Below are 18,274 nucleotides of genomic sequence, written 5' to 3'. Positions count from 1 at the left end.
GTCGTGACGATGCATGATTGGTTGAAATGAGGATTTTATTTTGACCAATGGCAGGGATGACCACGTGCTCCCTCGCCAATACCAGAAGGGGGAGCTTGAGAGCATGGTGGAGATTATCCTGGACCCGAGCATCCGTGACTGGGTGGTGCTGCCCATGGTCATCATCTTCGGGTGTTCGGCCATGGTGCGCCACTACGTGACGCTTCTGCTCAAGAGCGAGAAGATGGCGAGCATCGAACAGTTGCAGCCTATGTACGTGTCCTTGGGTAGAACGAAGAGGTCGAGCGGATGAGAACTGAAATGCTGCGGTCTATCGGCAACAGGAACACGGTGAAGCGTGCGCAGATCACGCGCATCAACTCTAAGTTTATCACGCCCAACGCCTTCGCCATGCGCAAGGTGAGGAAGGGGATCGCTACTTGCGAGGGAGATTAGTGGCTGATGTTTTGGGGGATATTTTGCAGCACTACTTCACGGCGTCGCAGAAGAAGGACGGCATGAAGGGCGCCCTGCGTGAGAAGGTCAAGAGCGAGGCCATGAACCAGATGATGAACCCCAACAGCATGCTCGAGATGATGAAGGGTAACATGACCTTCATGGTGTCCAACTTCGTCATGATGGGGCTCATGAGCTACTTCTTCGGCGGCTTCGTGCTCGGTGCGTCATCGGCGACTGGTCATCGCTAATGGATAAGACTAAACATTTTGTTGTGTACCATTCCAGCCAAGGTGCCGTTCTCGCTGACCCAGAAGTTCAAGATGATGCTGCAGCGCGGTATTGAGCTCAAGTGAGAAGCAGCACTCAGGATGGCTGATCTGTTGAAGGGGTTGCCAGTCAAATGGCTAACTTTTTGTCGATGTTGCTGTGTATAGCACGCTGGACGTGTCGTATGTGTCCTCGGTGTCCTGGTACTTCCTCGTGAGCTTCGGCATGCGCGGTTTCCTCTCGCTCATCCTCGGCGAGAAAAGCGGTAAGGCCTGCAACTCTGTGATTTGCATGTACAAGTCGGAGATCTGACCACGGTATCACTTCTGCATTGTGTTTGTTGACCGCCACCTCTTGCAGCAAGCGACGATGCCAAGGCCATGCAGATGCAGATGGGCATGGGGGCCGGCCCCAACATGGCCTTCGACGCACCCAAGGTGTACAAGCAAGAACGCGTGAGCCTCCGTCTGCACAACCACGACTGGGCGCTCGAGTTCGCCGAAAAGAAGCTGCTGGGCGAGCCCATCCCGGAGAAGCCCAAGGTGTCGGCGTCGTCGTACAACACGTCAACCACCACGACCACGACGGAGAAGCGGTCGTCCAAGTACACCAAGATCTCCAAGAGGAAGTAGGACAGCACTCGCATTCGCATTCGCTGCGCAGAGCAACGATGTAGCCATGTTCGTAGCACGTTAACGTTTTCGAACAGACTTGTGTTATCCACATCACTCAATTGTTATTTCTTCATTGGCTAAAATACCTTCTGGTACTTTTATTGGTTGAAACTCCATTCTGGTGGTTCTGCACTTCTTTACAGCATTGCAGCCCCCCATCCAAGATCCGCGTCATTCCTCGACTCGCTCTGATCTCTCCAAGCTGCTCGTCGCCATGGACGTCATCCGCAAGTACCTCAAGGTGCGTTCCTGCGCACTGCAAAGTGGCGCTGTCTCCCATCGTCTCATGTATTGGTTTCCACCAATAGTCGGACCTGCCGCGTTACCTCAAGGGATTGCCGCTGCCCCGCACGTTCTCGGGCTTCCTTAAGCTCAAGCAGGACGAGTGGCTGTACCTGGCGCCGCTGCTAGTGACCATCTTCGTGCTGGGGCTCACGCTCTTTGCCGGCAAGAACAACACCAAGCCTGGCCGCGTGAACCGCAAGGTCGAGCTGGAGAAGGAGAAGGTCGTGAACTTCGTGTCGGTGCCAGACGTGGAGGACATGCTCAAGGACAAGGGCAAGTGCACGGTCTGCCGCTGTTGGAAGTCCAAGAAGTTCCCCTTCTGCGACGGTGCCCACATGAAGCACAACAAGGAGACGGGGGACAACGTGGGTCCGCTCGTGCTGACGGCCAAGAAGGCTTGAGTCTGTTGCTATGTGTGACTGCTGGCTGCGGATTTAAGCAAACACGGTTCATTATTGACATGTTCTGGTTGGTTGTCAAGACTCTGGCCGCGGGTCTCCTCGTGTTGTTGTGCTGTGGCTTGAAGGTGTTGCTCATGGAGGTGCAATCAGTGATGTCGATACCTATGCGTTGGTTGTCAGTTGAAGGATGGTTTTATAAGGCACCGGTAGTTGAAGGCGTTCGTCAGTTGAGTCAACTGCAGCAATCGGGTCAGCAGTCAGTCCCTGCTCCATCGCTACAGCGCGGGTAGATCGGAAGAGCATCGCCTTGCACATCATCGCCGGATACACACGATATCGACTGTGCCATCATCGAAAGTGAAGCTTGCTTCTCTACACGTAGGGGCTGGCATTCGCTTCTTGTGTGCACAGATGATCGACGACCTGCTCTCTCTTTTATACAATAGTTCGAAGGCCTGGATGTGTGTTCCTTGCTGTTAGGCCGCCGCCGTCAATTGGACAGGACTCTCATTTGCTTGCAAGCGCGACTACTCAAGTAAAATCGTTTGCGGCACACCAGCCGGCAGTGACCCACCATGTGCAGTCCGTCCGCCTCACTGGATCACTTCAACGCAGTCTTCCCTTCACGAGGCGGTCACACCATCGCGTCCCAGAGAGCTCGCTTCCAGTCATTCCTCGGCGCCAAGGGATGGGTGCTGCGTGGCTCCCGTCCATGATAAGCGTCGTGATTGTCAGGCCGATGAAATCAAAGCTCCTCGATATTGTCCTCTACGATCACCGCGAAGGTGGCGGTCGATAGCAACAGATATGAATACCCCATGACCTCGGCGAGTCCCGTGACCAACAGCCCAAGCACCACTTGTGCGTCTTCCCTTGAGTCGGCTCGCCATGTACGAAGCCCCGTTTGCGACCTGCTGCAGCGTGGAGTCGAGGCGCACGTGCGTAGCAAAGCTGGGCCGACCGTCCCGTTGAGACTCAGCGCACAGCTCTCGCCGTCAAAAGCTCCTTGCTCTGGTCGACACTCCTCGGTGCACAGCCTGGATCGACAGACGCGGCGGTCCCGTCGGCGCAGGGCAGAGCGCATCCACCCGAGAGCGGCGGCGACAGCCACGGGCAACGTCATTTCCCCGCTCGCCGTCGGGAGTGTCGAAGCTCGGTCTCAATTGGCGAGACGACACTTTAAAAGCCACGAGCGAGCTCGGGGATTCATCGAGGGCGCACTTCGACGGCAAGAATAGCTTCGTGGACACCTCACCGACGATCGGGTGGCCATGGAGATTCAGCAGCGCAAGCGGGTGGCCATCACCTCGTCCTTCTTCCCCGTGGACGAGAGTCTGCTCCCCCAATTGAACCTCTCGGATGACCAGAAGGACGAGCTCCGTGCATATGCAGTTCAAGCAGCCATGGACACCGTGCGCGACGGACCGACGTGGGGGCGCTCGAACGTTGAGCACGCAGTGTCCAGCGGCTGGAAGGTGCTCTCGGCCCGACCGACTGCCTGTTTCATGACCAAGCGGGAGACTAAGCACAGGAAGAGCAAGAAATCTGCTAAGAAGGCGGCTCTGCAGCAGCAACAAGAGCAGGATGGACTGCAGGAAGACGATAAGCGGTCGGTGCCACCCACTCCACGCGTCACGGTCCCGGGCGTCACGAGTCTAGGAAGTTTTCACGGAGCAGACATTCTTCGGGGTCCCCTGCCTTTCCAACCCTTCGCTCCGGTGCCATTGGAATCCACGAGTGGGCAGCACTTTATGGCTCATGCGGTCCTGCCCAACTCGCTCGAGGATGTCATGAACACGCTGTACTGCGAGAACACGCGCGAAATGCGCGCACTCAAGCGAAAGGTGTACGGCGAAGCGGCGTTGGATTGCTGTGTCTTGCAGACTATCGACGGAGCAACGACAGAGGACCCGTTCTGGTACCTGGGGCTGAAGTGGCTGGCGCTGCGCTCTCCGATGCAAGCGCTGATGGCAAGCCGCGAGTTTGTTTACCTGGAGCACTTGGGCACGCACATTGACCCGGAAACAGGACGTCGGTTCCTGTATCGAGTAACCCAGTCGGTACATATCCGGGGTTACGGTGGACAAGACTCGTACTTCGGACTCACGCGTGGGCATATCGAAGCTGCGTTTGTGTATTGGATGGACGATGAAAAAGAGGAGAAGAATCCCCTGCTACACGTGTGTGCAAAGGGCCGCATGCACATGAAGGGTAGCATGCCAGACGGACTCGTATACAAGTACCTCAAGTCCTTTTGGCGGTCGGAACGCTCGCTGTTCCCCGCCAACAGGTCGTCGGGATCATCGATTGGAATCACTATCAACGACAGCGGAGACCAGGCACCGAAGAAGACATCGAAGAAGAAGAAGAAAAAGAAGAAATCAAGACGACGCAAAGTCCCAAGCGGCCCGCCACTGGAGATGGCGCACGAGTGGGTGGCCGATGAACTCCGCCCACGCTGCTCAGTGTGCAACAAGAAGTTCCGTCTCGTTCGGCGTTTCAAACACCATTGCCGCGCTTGTGGCGAAGTCATCTGCCGTGATTGTACATTCCACCACCGAGTCAACGTCCGCGCTACTCAAAGCTTTCGTGGTTTGCGGGGGACGGTAGCAGGGTCTGTGGACATGGTCTCCGACACGAAAGAAGCCTTGAATGGGCATCCGACCACCAATTTTGACGAAACGATGACCTGCAGCTTCGACGATCAAGAAATGGAGGAGGAAAGCAAGGGCGAGTTCGACGCGAGCCTTAGTATGATAAATGCGAGGAAGGCTGTAAATGGTCCCATGGAGACCGCCGTTCTCGGGGGAGAAGCCATTGTCTGCGTGGTGATGGCCAAGGTTTGTCTTCGCTGTCTGCAGAGTGTTCCTCTCATCAACAGGTCTAAGAGTAAGTCTACCGTTCGCCGAAGACACAGCGCAATGGAGCTCGACTCTGATCTTCCTGCGGATATCTTAGAGGGCGATGGGGAATCTGGACTCGATGAGGAGTTCCCACTGCGTCCGCAAACCTGGACGCCAGACAACCAGGAGATTGAGGAACTTGACGGTCTCGACGATGACGTTCTGGGACAGGCATCCGGAGGTGAATATCGAGAGGATCTTCCGATGCTGGTGGTGGATGACACAGACGCAGAGAGCGTCGATGACCTTGCCGAGATGAAGAGGCGGCCAGGCTCGTATGCCTTCGATGTAAGGCCTGGGTCGTCGATGTATGTGCGACCTGGTTCGTATGCCCAGGAGTGGAATGGCCAAGAGGATGGCGGGTTGGACAGCCATGCCAACCACGAGCGCGTGGTGATCTTGTCTCCCCACGCGCTATCTTCTACGTCGTCTGTGTCGTCTTCGCAGATGAAAACACTCATGGAGAAAGATGGGAGCGGACACGACAGCAGTGGCCGCTCGGAGCGCTATCCGAGCCAGCACAGCTACGACGTCTCAAGCGATGCAGATGATGACATTCAGTTTTACCCCACACAGACCAAACGTGTTGCTGATGGTGACGGCGAGGCAAAGTCAGCCGAGGGAAGCCAAGAACGCATGAGCAGCTACACTGGTGGCTTCGACCCGAACAGTCTTTTTGAGCTAAAGGATGAAAACGAGCTGGCTGTCAGCGCCGCAGCGGCCACGGCTTCCGTAAGCGCCACCGAAAAAGTGCTCCGCCGTATGCGGGAACTACAGGATGAGGCCCTGTACCAAAACCGACGAGTCCCATCGCCGTCGTCGTCCACAACGTCACTTTTCAGTGAAGACGACAGCGAGATCGATGAGTCGATGCGAGACCTGCGTCTGGCCCTCGCACAAGTGGAGAGCTCGCTAGCCGATCAGGCTCGAATCCTCTCCACTATTGAGCAGGAGCGCAAGAAGGAAGCGTCAGTGGCGGCCTCCGCTGCAGTCGCGCCCAAGGTGTAAATGGATTGTTGCTGTAGTTGTCTGAGCAAGTGAAACATGTTATCGGGACTGTACTTTGTTTTCAATCGAGCTTGTGCTGGAATGCGTTGTGTTATGACACCGAGTGTTCACGTTACCTGGTAGTTGCGCGCAAGAACTGCATTTTTCCGCTTGCCGGTGGCAAGTTGCCGCCAGCTTTGTGTCTATGCTACATGGTTTCACGAGGTTCTGCTTACGTAGAACGCATGGAGACCGGGGTGAACATTGCGTCGCCTCTAGGTGTCGGCGCAGTTTGGGTCGAGCCTGGGTACAGCAGCGAGGACCTCGCCTCCGACGACATTTCTCCGGCAGTTGTGGCGGCTGTCGTCTTAGCGACTGTGTCATCTTCGGGAGAACGGATCATTTTGCTGCGCTGCTCCGCAATGGATCGGATCAAAGCTTCCTGCTGCGCAATCGACCGCTCCACCTGCTCGAGCTGGTCCGGAATGGACAATGACCTGAGCTTGGAGCTGTCCTCGGACTGGCGAGCCGCAGTTGATGGTCGGCGAGGCACTGACGGAGGAATCGCGTCGCTCTGGTTCGTAGAGCTTACAACCCGTCCACGGCAGCTTAAGCGGACAGCGTCCTCGCCGTCCTCGTCACGCTTCGGGGTCGGTAGCAGGAAATCATCGAAATTAAACGTACTGTCGCCGCCATTGAAAAGATGACTGGGTCTTGCGGGCGGGGACTCCTCTCCATTTTGAAAGTCGTCCTCATCATAGAGAAGGATGCTGCGTCGCATGTTTTTCTTCTTCTCGCGCGCCATGTGCATCTGCCGCATGCGCTCAACGCGAGCCGAGTACTCCTCGTCCGTCTCCTCGATGTCATCCTCTTCACCGACCCTTTCCGTCTTGTTGTTGAGCTCGTCATCTGCTGCGTAGCGACCACCTGGGAAGAATCCGCGCATCGGTCCAGGCTGCAGGCCGACGTTGTCGGCCAGGGAACCCTGAAGCACCAACGGGAACTGCTTGATCATGGTCGGAGCAGCGTAAAAGTTGGTTGCTCCTCGCATCGTGCCCTTGCGCTCCTGGCGGATGCTGAACATGCATTTCTTGCATAGCTTCACATTGTTCACAGCCGGGTATCCGTTAGGACGCGTCTCTTCTAGGCTCTTCTTCGCTGGTTGCTTGAGTAGCACGCTCAGAGGACGTCCCTCAGACTGCTGAGGATGCCGATGAGAACGGCGAAGGTCACCACCACCTTCAGCATTGGCGTCGCCCTCGTCAACGTCGACAACAGGAGCTGAAACGGGCGGAGCTACGAACGGCAATGTGATCATGCAGCGAGAGCACATGACCTCGCCGCACATGCGGCAGTGGTGGCGATGGCGGCGTACGATACCAAAGCTCTTGAAGCACACGAAGCACACCTTGCGCTGGTGGTCAGGCACCCAGCTCGGCTGAGGATTGATCGACATTCTTGTGAATTCAGGCACAAATCCGTGCTGCGACGCTGAAAGCGCTGGGCCATGAGCCGTAATTTCAGAGCCGCTCACCGTGCTTTGACTCTTATTAAGGCTTTGGCCCGACTGGGAGTGGCTCAGCGCAGGCTGTGGGTGCGGGAAGATCATGCCGTGCTTCATGATGTACTTGATGTCGGCGCAGTACTCAATTCGCACAACCGTGGGCGCAAACTGCGAGAGGAAAGCACTGCCCAGCCAGCTACCAGCACGACCTCCAGGATCCAGCGAACCCTCAGAGAACACCTTCACAGCGTTGATCGCTTGGTCAAACCGATACATGGTGATCATCGAGATGTGGCTGCGTACAAAGCGTAGCTTGGACGGGTCGACGCTGTCACTCGGTTTATCGTGGCCTGCAATTTGCGTCAGCGGAGGCACGACGTCGTCCTTGACCGACTGCATCACCTTGACGAGCACCTTGTGTCCCTCTTCTGTGGTCACCGTCTTGGCGTACTCGTAGTATGCATGATCTCTAGGCGAAAAGAACTTTGCAGGTCCACTGGGGGACGCGAAAGCGATCCACTTGATGCCGAAAAAGCGAAACGGGTCGTCCTCCGTCTGTGTCTCGAGCACCTGCAGCACAGCGGCATCCAAAAAGTAGTCGCGGAAGAGGTACGCGCTGATCGAGCGTTCGTCCAGCGTCGTGTCGCTATACTTGCCGTACTCCACGTCCTGCAGCGTGAGGCCCGGGATGCGACCTGTGGCGACAAACTGATGAGCTGAAGCGCTGCTGTGGTGCGGGTCCTTGCGTCGATACACGGCGAGATGGGGCTTGGCGCTGTGCAGTTTCCAGTGCTTCGGGTCGTCGAAAATCTGCTTGGTGCCGTCCCACGCTGCCTTGGACTTGAGCAAACAGCTCGCAATGAGTCCTTCCGCCTGCTCGCGCATCTCGGCCTGCTGGGCGTCCGAGATCTCCACGCGTGGGATCACTTCGTCCATCCGAGGCAGTTTGGTGACTTGTTTGGTCTTGGAGCGACTGGGCAGCTTGAGCTTGCGCCGTCGCGGCCGCTGGTCCTGGTGGGGCTGAGGAGACACGTACCCGGGGTTCCAGGGAGACGCCGTGGGCTTGGACGGCCCCTGGATCTGCGACCGGGAGAGCGGCGCATCGCTGAGACTCGAGTGCTCGCTCTCGGCCAACACGGGCTCGGACGCACGGTAGCCGAGGACCAGCTTTCCACTGCTGCGGTCCATTGCGCTGCTGCTGTTCAACGTGCCGGAGCTCTCCTCCTTGTCCATGCAGCGCCAATGAAGTCTTGGGGCTTTTAGAGAGAGAAGGAGACTGAGTCAGGTTTTCCACCTGCCGCTTGTGACACACTAGCAATCCCTGCCACCTGAACTGCTAGCAACCGTTGACTCTGGTTATGCATGGCACGCGACGAGGTGAGACCGTCATCATGTTAATATAGCAACAGTTGGATATTCACCGTTGAGCGGAGACTTCTGCGCGGACTGCGTCGATTGCGAACTGGTGGCGCCCCACTTGGCGTTGTGCAGCTCCGACGTCGCGACGCGGTGAACGACAAAAGCACTGTGCCACTGTGCGGTCTCGCCTATTGCGAATATTCGGTTCGAGAAGAAAAAGTTCAGTCGAGCCGTCGAAAATGGACGAATTGCGCTGATCGTTGGGCGGAACGTGGGAATGCTGCGCTCACGGCAGCTGCAAGGGCAGACCAGGCTAAGATTTTCTGTGGCCCGGCGGCGACGGCGTGCCAGTTCGAGACAGCGCCGAGATGGTCGCACCTGAACTCCGAGCAACGTTGCGGAAGTTTTACAAGTACTTCTCGGTGGATGCGCGGCTTCCATGCTGCAGCTCCGACTCGCTCTTACAGCATGAAACACCAAGCGCCAATGGATGCAACCCGAGGGCAGAATGCAGGGAAGTCGCGCTTCGTCCATGGCTTTTCCAACGGAACTACGAGCAACATGACAAAGAGCCTCGGATTTTGACGTTAGACCAGCTACAACTGCACGACGGCCACGTCAGTCGTGTACCACGTTCCAGGTACGGTATCCTGTCACTAAAGCGAGTGATCTACATCATTCCTCTTCCCAATGGCGAGCGGCAGCGCCGAGCACGATGGCGCCGTGCGCGAGACGGCGTCGGACGCCTCTCTGTGCAAGCTGTCGGCCAGTCAGCTGGGCTACTACGCGGACCCGTTCGTGCAATTCTTCGTCAAGGCTCCGTCGCGCCGTATGCCCCTCATCAACCGCGGCTATTATGCCCGCGTGGCGGCAGTCGAGTCTCTCGTGCGCAAGTTCCTAGGCGCTGGCCAGCAGAGGAAGCAGGTGGTGATCCTGGGCGCGGGGCTAGACACCATGTTCTTCCGCTTGAAGAGTAGCGGAATGCTCGCCAACTGCGAGTACGTGGAGATGGACTTCCCCGACGTGACCATGCAGAAGGTGAGCACCATCAAGCGCCGCAAGCCGCTCAATGCGCTGCTGGGACTCGAAGATGCCAAGGATTTTATGGCCGCTGTGTCTTCGGGCTACACGGAACTCAATGTGCCTGGATACCACTTGCTGCCATGCGATCTGAGGGACTTGGCGGCCACGACGACCCAGCTGGAAGCGGCGGGCGTGGATCGCAACCTGCCCACGCTGTTTGTGTCCGAGTGTGTGCTGATTTACATGGAGGCAAAGTTCTCCACGCAGCTCGTGGGGTGGGCTGCGTCGTGTTTTAGCGACGTGAGCTTTGCGCTGTACGAACAGATCTTGCCCGACGACGCGTTTGGACGAGTCATGATGAGCAACATCAAGGCTCGTGGGTGTGACCTGCTCAGTATCTACGACTTTCCTACGGTGGAAGCGCAGATTGCACGCTTTACAGAGCACAGCTACGAGGTGGCGCAGTGCTGGGATATGAACAAGATCTATTACCATTACCTGGATTCGGCGGAGCGTGCAAAGTACGTTGACTTTGAATTGTTGCGATGAACTGCGGTGCTGACTGTGTGTGTGCTTACTTTTCAGGCGCGAACGGCTCGAGATTTTCGATGAGTTGGAGGAGTTCCACCTGCTGCAAGCGCATTACTGCGTTGTCGTTGCCAGCAAGCTGGCGTCGACCCCCGCTGCGCGTGCATTGACGTTGGGAGAAGTAAACACATGATGCTGACAGCTCTGCAAGGCGACTGCAACATTAGCAGCAGGTGACTGCAAGTAGTATCTAATTAAGACACGACCTCAAGACTGTATGTTAAAGCTGCAAGGTTACGAAAGACAACACCAATCAAACAGCCCGCAAATGGATGAAAGCGGATAGAATTGTTGTGCTGCTGCCGGCTGGCTGCCTATCTACCTACCTACATTCTCCTCTCTGCAAACTACCCACCGCTACGCACGATTGAAATACAGTTGCTTATCGTCGCATGCAAGTGTCGGGCCTCTTGACCCCTGCGCTGCATCCACCACCTTCATCCTGTAACGCCTTGTCCTCCGTCTCTTCCAGTCATTCCGCTTAGTTTTCCGTTTTCCCCTTTTACCGTCCAAGTGACTCTCACACCATTGTAATGCGATCATTTCCTTTCCATTCAACGCGTCGCCACTTTCGCACCGGAGTGAGGGTCAATGGCTCGTCTGGGTTGCCAAGTCGACTTACTGGTTGACGGCGCACTCGTCCACAATGCGCGCGAATCTGTGAATGTGGTTGATAAAGAACTCGCCCGTGCGCTGGTTGCTAGCCTCTTCATCAATAAGCACAAGGTTGTTGTTCAGGTAGAAGTGCACGTCCGACTTGAGACGCGAGCCGCTGACCTTCAGGGACATAAGCTCGGCGCGGGCAAGCTCCACGTCAATGCCGCGGAAAGCCGCCAGCTTCTCCAGGTCAATGGAGCGGTACAGCTTGATGTACGAACGCACGGCCGGGATGTGCTGCTGGCGGGCCACCATGTCGTTGAAAGCCTTCTGCTGACGCTGCGAGGCCTCGGCGCTACGGTTAACGGGAGCCTCACCCTCCACAGCCACCACCGGGAGAATAAACTTAGGGCACGAGAAGCCGAACAATTCGCTAAGGGCCGAGATGTCGCCCTTCTGCAGCTTGGTTTGCTTGTCGCCGTACTTCTCGCGGATGAGCGTGTGGATCTGGTCGTTCACACGCTGGCCCGGGCACAGGAATAGCGCGATGGCGAGCAGGGCCATGGCCTTCTCCGTGAGCTTGTGCAGCTGCTCGTAGTCGGCAAAACGCGAGTAGTAGTTGCGGTTACGGTTCACCTGCAGAATAATGGTCGAGAACGAGCGGATAGCAGCGGCAAAATCCTCGAGCATGAGCTGGGCGAAGCCCATGTGGTAGAACACGGAGACATGGCAGCCCGGGGACTTTTCGTGGATCTGAGCCGTGGTCTTGATCTCGCCGCGCGAGCTCTTGTTGAACAGGTCAATGGGCTCTAGCAGCTTGATAGACGTGTAGTAGTCGCCGAATAGGACGTGAGCACGGGCCAGCGTGATGAGACTGAAGTAGCCGAGCTCCTTGACGACGGCCGACGGCGCCTTGACGCCCTCCTCCTCCTTGAGGATCTCCACAATTTTGGAGTGACGCACCAGAGCGTGCAGATAGCCGAGCACCTTACTGCTGTCCCAGATGAAGAGGTTCTCCTGGTACGAGGCGATCTCAGCGTCGCCCTTGGTGGCCACCTTGGCGCGGTACTGGCAGTACGTCTGGTACTGGTACACGAACTCGCCCACAATGTCAAAGACCCATTGCGAGGGCAGCGCCTCAAGCTCCAGCGAGCCGTCCAGCACGCCGTCGAAGATGGCGCAGTACGTCTCCCAGGACGCCACCTTCATGTCCATACCCGGCTGCAGGCGCGAGAAGAGGTGGCGGAAGTAGATCTGTTTGTACAGCAGCAGGAACGTCGGGTCCTCGTCCACGAGCGACTGCACGGCGCTGGGCTCGGGCCACGACGCCTGCTTGAAGTAGTTGTTGGTCAGGTTGTGGAACTCGCGGTCGTACAGGCGCGCCATCTCCGTCACATTGCCCGAGATGAGGTGCGTGTACAGGTGCGAGAACCAGCTCTTGACCGTCTCCGGCAGCAGAAAGTCCGCGGGCTTCTCGTCGCGGCGGTCCGTCATGCTGCTTGCTGCTCTTGCTTCGGGGGTGCTGTTATGCGTCGGGCGGCTAAAATGACTGGTTTTGGCTCGGACCGCTCGCCGCGACCAGCAATTCCTAGGCACGACACCCCGTCCGCAATAACTGTGATTTGTATGCTATGCGTTAGAATCCGTCGTGTAATCGGGGCTAGGTCCTGCAACTTGATGCGGATCTTGGAGTTCGTATGGGCGAGATTATGTGTGCTTACTCAAAGTAGGAGTGAAGGTCACCATGTTTCCTTGCGACGCTTCAACATTTCTGCGTTTTGCATGGCGGAGGCCTCGGAGGTGCCGGAGGCGGCGGAGCTCGCGCCCACGGTGGCCTCCAGCGACAACGCACCTCAGCGCCGGATCCTGTATGCACGAAAGGGCGCGAAGTCGACCCAGAGCCGCGTGGGGCGTCGGCCGCTGGCGGTGCCCAACTGGTTCGACCTGCCCGTGCTGTTGCCCGAGTCACACCCCGTGGCGGCGCGTATCCAACGCAATGTGGCAGTTCGAGACGGCGCAATGAAGAACAGAGAAGACGCAGGACAAAAAGTAATGCCCAAGGTCTCTCGACTGGGCTCGAGGGAGGAGGAAGAGGAGAAGAAAGTGAGGAAAATGGGGGCCTCCGTCCTGAAGAGCGCGATGCGGAGGAGACAGAGAGTGCGGAAACTTGACGGATTAGGCCACGCAGATCGCAAGAGTCGGCTCAGGGAAAAGCTGTGGAAGGATCTGAGTCGCTTCGGGCTGTGGCCGATGGCAGGACCCGGAGATTGCGACGACCAGCAGTCGTTGGAGAGAACCGTGGACGCCATTTGGACGCAGTGGCATGATACCGCCCCGTCTAGTGTGGAAAGCGACGTGAATAGAGAGAGCAGCAATGGAGCTGGATATGGAGTTGGGGATAGCGTATTTTCAGACGGAGAAGTGGAGACAAATGGGGTGTTTTTGACGGGGGTGCCGTCGGTGTCGAGTTCGACTTCGACGACCCCCGAAAATGGTTCAGATTTGTCGTCGAGGAGACGATCGTCAGTTTTTACCGATGGTGGAGCGAGTAGTGAGGCTCCAGAAGACGATACTATGAATGAGGAAGAGGCAGACAGCGACCTTCTGTCGTTTGAAATTTCTGCTACTCGGAAGGAGGCGAAGGTCCAAACTCCAGGAGTGAGGCGGCGGAAACGATTGACGGATTTACATCACTTTGTGGGAATGCAGCTCCAGAAACGTTTGTTTAAGTCGTGGGATACTATTGAAATTGCATTTTCCGGCAGTGGGGACATGACGGTCTCGCAGATTGTTAAATTTCTGCAACTTTCTGACGTCCAGCTAGGTGATAAGGATGCAGCCAAGGTCAAAACAATACTGGAGGACCATGTTGCAAATCTGCAGGTATCACAGGATACGGAAATTATGGAGGGGGAAATTCCTCATTATAGTAAAAACCGAACCAAGTCGAGAGCTGTCCTGTCGTATGAAGGGTTTCGCCAGATTTTTCATCCCGTTGATCTCCAAGAAGCTTCGAAATGGAAACGGGAATTTGACCGGGAGAAATTTCGCCAAAAACAGGAAAAGGATATCTACAGCAAGGAACTAACTGCACTGGAGGAGAAAGGTAAACACGGCATTGAATGTCTTCTGGCTGCCTCGATAGTGCTGTTTACTCACAATAAAATATTTGCGTACTGCAACAGTTCGGCAGCGCTTGGCAAACTCAGCAAAACAGATGATCGAGATTCTGAACCAATTCAAGTGCACCCCCAACACTATCCCATGGGACAGCGAGCAGCAACGACTACATTTACGGTCTCAATTTCTTCAAGTTATTTTCTGTAAACCGCATCGCCGACGTATTATACAAAGCGACAACCGTCTTCCACAGTCAGATCTGACAGAAACCTCAACAACATCGACAACAAATCCTATCCCCGAGAAGCTTAGTGTCAAGCTTATTTTGTCCACACTTCTGCAGAAATACTCACGAAATGGGCATTTCGAAAGTATCGAAGTTCCTGTTGCAGCGTACTTGTATCACGATTTTGCCGTAGACATCATGAAGCAAAGCGTGCAACGGTACTGGGAGCGGTTTGAGATCGACCAATGGCCCGAACGGCAGATGATCTTTCGCTTTCGTAAGAAGAAGCAGATATTTTACGACTGGCGCAAATTTGCCGAGCGGGCAAGAATGCTTCGCAAACATGTTCTGCGTAAATTTGTTGCCTGGAAGTACATGACCCGAAAGCTGCATGAGCATTATGCTTTTTATCGCACTAGTTTCTGGCCATTTTACGTTTGGAAGCGTCATCTTCAACAAATGATCATTGCGCGTGGCAAAACCGAGTTTCTGATGAACGTCTTACGCACATATATTCAACTTCGAAACTTCCGCGCGCTAAAACAACGATATCGCGTTAAACAGTGGAATCAACGGCAAATTGCACGGGTAAGAAAGAAAAAGGCAAGACAAGTGTGTTTCATTTGCTGGGAAACGTGGATAGATCGCTTTCAACGCACTCGATTGGTACGTCAAATATGGCGACAACATGGACAGTTGCTACAACAGCTACACAAATTTTATATGGTGAGAGTGACGTTCTACGTGCTGCGTTACTACTCAATTTTGAAAAAGGATATGAGACGGCGCAAGTATAAAAGCCTGTTAGCGCTGTATTCTGTTGGTGCGAGAACAAAATCCCTGTCAAATCACCACCAACGCCAGCAACATGACAAGGCTCACGGATCAAACGCTCATGGCCGAAATGGCCAACAACGTGGATCATTGTATCCTGTAGAAAATGGCCACACCAATGCGTCTTCAAGCCGACGTAGTCTGCCGATGTCGACGTATGAACCGCATCAAACCGGAAAACGAAATACTCGGGGTTCTATTCAGTTGCTATCAGCAGAAGATGAGGAGCAAAAGATTCAAGCCCCACGGCGGAACTTACACAATGACGATGGTCATGCAGAATTGAGCGATGATACTACTACGACTTCTCTCACGAGAATCATGGAAACGGAGTTAGGTAAGAAAATCAAGCGCAAAAGTCGTCTTTACGATTTATGCCTCGGCTTGTATCTGAAATATCGTGAGCATGATCGTATCAACATGATCGGTAACGTAATTGCGTATCGACGGTTCGGCCGCATCTTCTTGAAATATCTACAGACAATGGTTCGCCATAACAAGATAAATCGTTTTGCGACAAATCTTGGTGCGTTCCGTGTCGTGGGTTCTCGGTTTCGGCAGTGGATGATCGGTACTGTCTACAAGATGGCCTCAACACCACAGAACGACGATATCGAGCCTGCGAAGAAGGATGACGAGGCGGAAGAAGTTGGAGATACGGTTACGTTCAATTGGCGTCACGACCGAGAATGGTGCCTCCAAGGCATCACCAATAACCCGATCCGAGCAGAATTACTACGTAAAGATCTCCTTGCTATCATGGAAAATGACTCGGTGCGGAAGGACACCATAAAGGGGCGTGAGCTGCTGCTCAACAAAAAGCAACTCGGTGAAGATGCTTTTCTGCGCAAAGAGACCGGTGTAACCTTGAAAATGAAAGCGGCTCAGATGCAGCAAGTCCAGCAGATTATGCGGCGACGAGCACATCGTCTCCACGACGCAATGGATAATGTATATGACGTTTTGCTGCAGCAACAAGCTCGACAACAGCTGAAATCAAGCTTCCGGAGCTTGAGGATTGTCGTGATGATGAAGTACACGAGTTTGTTGTGTCACCGCGCGCAGATCCGCAACTGGCTTCGTCTTTGCCATCGATTCATGTACTGGGAAAAACACATGCACGCATTTTACAAGCTGAAGCTGAAATACCATGCCTTTCAGACGCTGCTCAAGCATGCTGTTTGGAAGTGGAAGTTCCAATCTTCAGGTCTGTCACAGAAGCTCCAGCGCTCGCAACAACTCGTGTGGAAGTATGAACATTTTATGAAGGAACGGAGAATGTTTGATAGTACTCCCGAAGCTTTACACCTTGCAGCAACAAAGTTTTCGCCGGCAAACACGTTCCAGGGTATCTTCTTGCGATGGGTGCAATTTACACAGTGCACGAAAGCGAGAGGAGCAATAACTCAACTCGTACGCCGGAAGCAGCAAATTTGGTCGATGTATACAGTGTTTAAAACACTCGCGAACCGAGTAAAGGCGAAATACACCTTTGACCAACGATGTGCACACCTTCCATATCTGTGGAGACAGAGTATGGTCGATTTAGATACCTACCACTGCAAGATCATCGCGCTCGAAGAGCGGCTACCCACAACGCGTTTGAGGGCAAAGTTGATTCATTCGCGAAAGCTAATGCAAGAAGCCGCGATGAGCTCGCCAACATTAAAGAAACTTTTCCAAGACCACGAAAAGGAAGTCCGCCTACGATTACAGTTAGAGAAACGCCTAATGTTGGTGGCTTACAATGATCGCACCGTGCACAACTACGCAGAGCGCTCGTCGAGTCTATTCGGAACTACAGCTGGCCGGCCTTTCATGTATGACAAGGTACCGCCATTCGGCAGTATTAGCGAAGTCTCTGTCATTTGCGGTAAAAAGGTGGACGGTATTGCACTGGTTGTGAAGGCAAACGAGAATGTGAGTTTTCAAGGCACACTTCATGGCAATCCGTTTGGCACGCGAGAGGTCTTCTCTCTTGGAAGAGGAGAAAAACTCATTGCTGTTGAAGGTTTTGCCTCACACTCGATATACGGTCTACGGTTTGGTACGAGCACAGGGCGGCATTCGAAGTGGTTTGGCCACTGCGAGAAAGGAGCAAAATTCGAGATCCGTAGTGACTATCTTGCCAATCGCGAGGAGATTGTAGGGGTATTCGGGCATGCCGATAGCGCGTCCATCAATTCATTGGGGGTAGTGATGCGGCATACTACAATTAAAAACCCATTCGAGGGGCTATGGGTGCAGAGAGATCATCATGCTCAGCAGACTATATTGCAACAGCCTCCAACCCGAGGGGCGGGGGAAGAGCTTCCGCTGTGCGATCGGCAATTCGCATACTTCCTCCAAGTCCGTGCGTGCGAAGTTCTGCTCGTCATGGAACGAACGCAGCTTTTTGCATTACGCGCATACCGCATGGAAGACATTCTACCCCCTGCTCTTGGAAGTATGCGAATAATTATGGGACTTGCCCGATGGATGCTAAACGCACTATCGCACGGGTTGGTTGACCGTACCGAGCACGAGACGGAAGGGAAGCAGATTCTACAGAGCGGACAAGAAAAGTATGCAATCGGGGATAAACTGTTGTATGAAGGGATGGGGACCATGCAAATAGTTGACAGCTTCCGAGATTCTGCTGGACAACTTGACGCAGCAACTCTTGGTGTAAAAAAGATCGTGGAGCTGCGCGAGATGATGAACCAGGCTCAGCAGCAGATGACACAAGGGCACCAACTGATGGATGAAGGACAGAGCCAAATTATGCTGAGCCAGCGAATTCTTCCTCACCTTCCAACTACCAAGCGCATGGTCTCAGCTATTCGCAAAATGTACAAGGTAGTACAGACCAAGGACGAAATCGACCAGATGACCCCGGAACTACGATCTATCCTGCTACTCCAGAAGAGCGGAGAACCTGTAGCCGATAGTCTGCTAGCTGGGCCCAGTTGAGAGCATCCAGACAAAGCAGAAAACGGTAACGACGTTGACCAGAAATAGTGGGCATTACTTGGGATGGGAAAACAAAGTATTTATACGTCGCAACCTCAAGCTGTTCCAAGTAAGTC

The 18,274-nt window shown here is 54.6% G+C and overlaps 8 protein-coding genes across 8 annotated transcripts; 6 read left to right on the top strand and 2 right to left on the bottom strand.

Annotated features, from left to right (window-relative positions):
- Window positions 1-103: 103 nt before the first annotated feature.
- On the top strand, window positions 104-1,337 carry KRP23_13573 (ER membrane protein complex subunit 3; the record flags this gene model as incomplete). The annotated part of the gene is made up of 6 exons (XM_067884300.1): window positions 104-252; window positions 324-399; window positions 465-657; window positions 724-787; window positions 873-970; window positions 1,066-1,337. 6 exons carry the CDS (start codon window positions 104-106, stop codon window positions 1,335-1,337), a joined length of 852 nt encoding a protein of 283 aa, XP_067738331.1.
- A 256-nt stretch (window positions 1,338-1,593) lies between these two features.
- KRP23_13572 (CDGSH iron-sulfur domain-containing protein 2-like protein) lies at window positions 1,594-2,065 on the top strand (the record flags this gene model as incomplete). The annotated part of the gene is made up of 2 exons (XM_067884299.1): window positions 1,594-1,620; window positions 1,688-2,065. The coding sequence occupies 2 exons, from the start codon at window positions 1,594-1,596 to the stop codon at window positions 2,063-2,065; spliced, it is 405 nt and encodes a 134-aa protein (XP_067738330.1).
- Window positions 2,066-3,336: 1,271 nt separating this feature from the next.
- KRP23_13571 (uncharacterized protein) lies at window positions 3,337-5,976 on the top strand (the record flags this gene model as incomplete). The annotated part of the gene is made up of 1 exon (XM_067884298.1): window positions 3,337-5,976. The coding sequence occupies one exon, from the start codon at window positions 3,337-3,339 to the stop codon at window positions 5,974-5,976; it is 2,640 nt and encodes an 879-aa protein (XP_067738329.1).
- A 211-nt stretch (window positions 5,977-6,187) lies between these two features.
- KRP23_13570 (1-phosphatidylinositol 3-phosphate 5-kinase) lies at window positions 6,188-8,692 on the bottom strand (the record flags this gene model as incomplete). The annotated part of the gene is made up of 1 exon (XM_067884297.1): window positions 6,188-8,692. One exon carries the CDS (start codon window positions 8,690-8,692, stop codon window positions 6,188-6,190), a length of 2,505 nt encoding a protein of 834 aa, XP_067738328.1.
- Window positions 8,693-9,508: 816 nt separating this feature from the next.
- KRP23_13569 (Leucine carboxyl methyltransferase 1-like protein) lies at window positions 9,509-10,562 on the top strand (the record flags this gene model as incomplete). The annotated part of the gene is made up of 2 exons (XM_067884296.1): window positions 9,509-10,362; window positions 10,427-10,562. 2 exons carry the CDS (start codon window positions 9,509-9,511, stop codon window positions 10,560-10,562), a joined length of 990 nt encoding a protein of 329 aa, XP_067738327.1.
- A 485-nt stretch (window positions 10,563-11,047) lies between these two features.
- On the bottom strand, window positions 11,048-12,520 carry KRP23_13568 (Eukaryotic translation initiation factor 3 subunit L; the record flags this gene model as incomplete). The annotated part of the gene is made up of 1 exon (XM_067884295.1): window positions 11,048-12,520. The coding sequence occupies one exon, from the start codon at window positions 12,518-12,520 to the stop codon at window positions 11,048-11,050; it is 1,473 nt and encodes a 490-aa protein (XP_067738326.1).
- Window positions 12,521-12,808: 288 nt separating this feature from the next.
- On the top strand, window positions 12,809-14,565 carry KRP23_13567 (uncharacterized protein; the record flags this gene model as incomplete). The annotated part of the gene is made up of 3 exons (XM_067884294.1): window positions 12,809-14,132; window positions 14,212-14,323; window positions 14,490-14,565. 3 exons carry the CDS (start codon window positions 12,809-12,811, stop codon window positions 14,563-14,565), a joined length of 1,512 nt encoding a protein of 503 aa, XP_067738325.1.
- A 962-nt stretch (window positions 14,566-15,527) lies between these two features.
- Window positions 15,528-18,158, top strand: KRP23_13566 (uncharacterized protein; the record flags this gene model as incomplete). Its single annotated transcript, XM_067884292.1, has 2 exons — window positions 15,528-16,619; window positions 17,598-18,158. 2 exons carry the CDS (start codon window positions 15,528-15,530, stop codon window positions 18,156-18,158), a joined length of 1,653 nt encoding a protein of 550 aa, XP_067738324.1.
- Window positions 18,159-18,274: the final 116 nt, after the last annotated feature.

The sequence above is a fragment of the Phytophthora ramorum genome, assembly GCF_020800215.1.
Source record: "Phytophthora ramorum isolate Pr-102 chromosome Unknown Phyram_PR-102_s0018, whole genome shotgun sequence".
Classification (NCBI taxonomy): domain Eukaryota; phylum Oomycota; class Peronosporomycetes; order Peronosporales; family Peronosporaceae; genus Phytophthora; species Phytophthora ramorum.
Note: the sequence above shows the minus strand (reverse complement) of the source record. Positions and strands in the feature narration are given on the sequence as shown.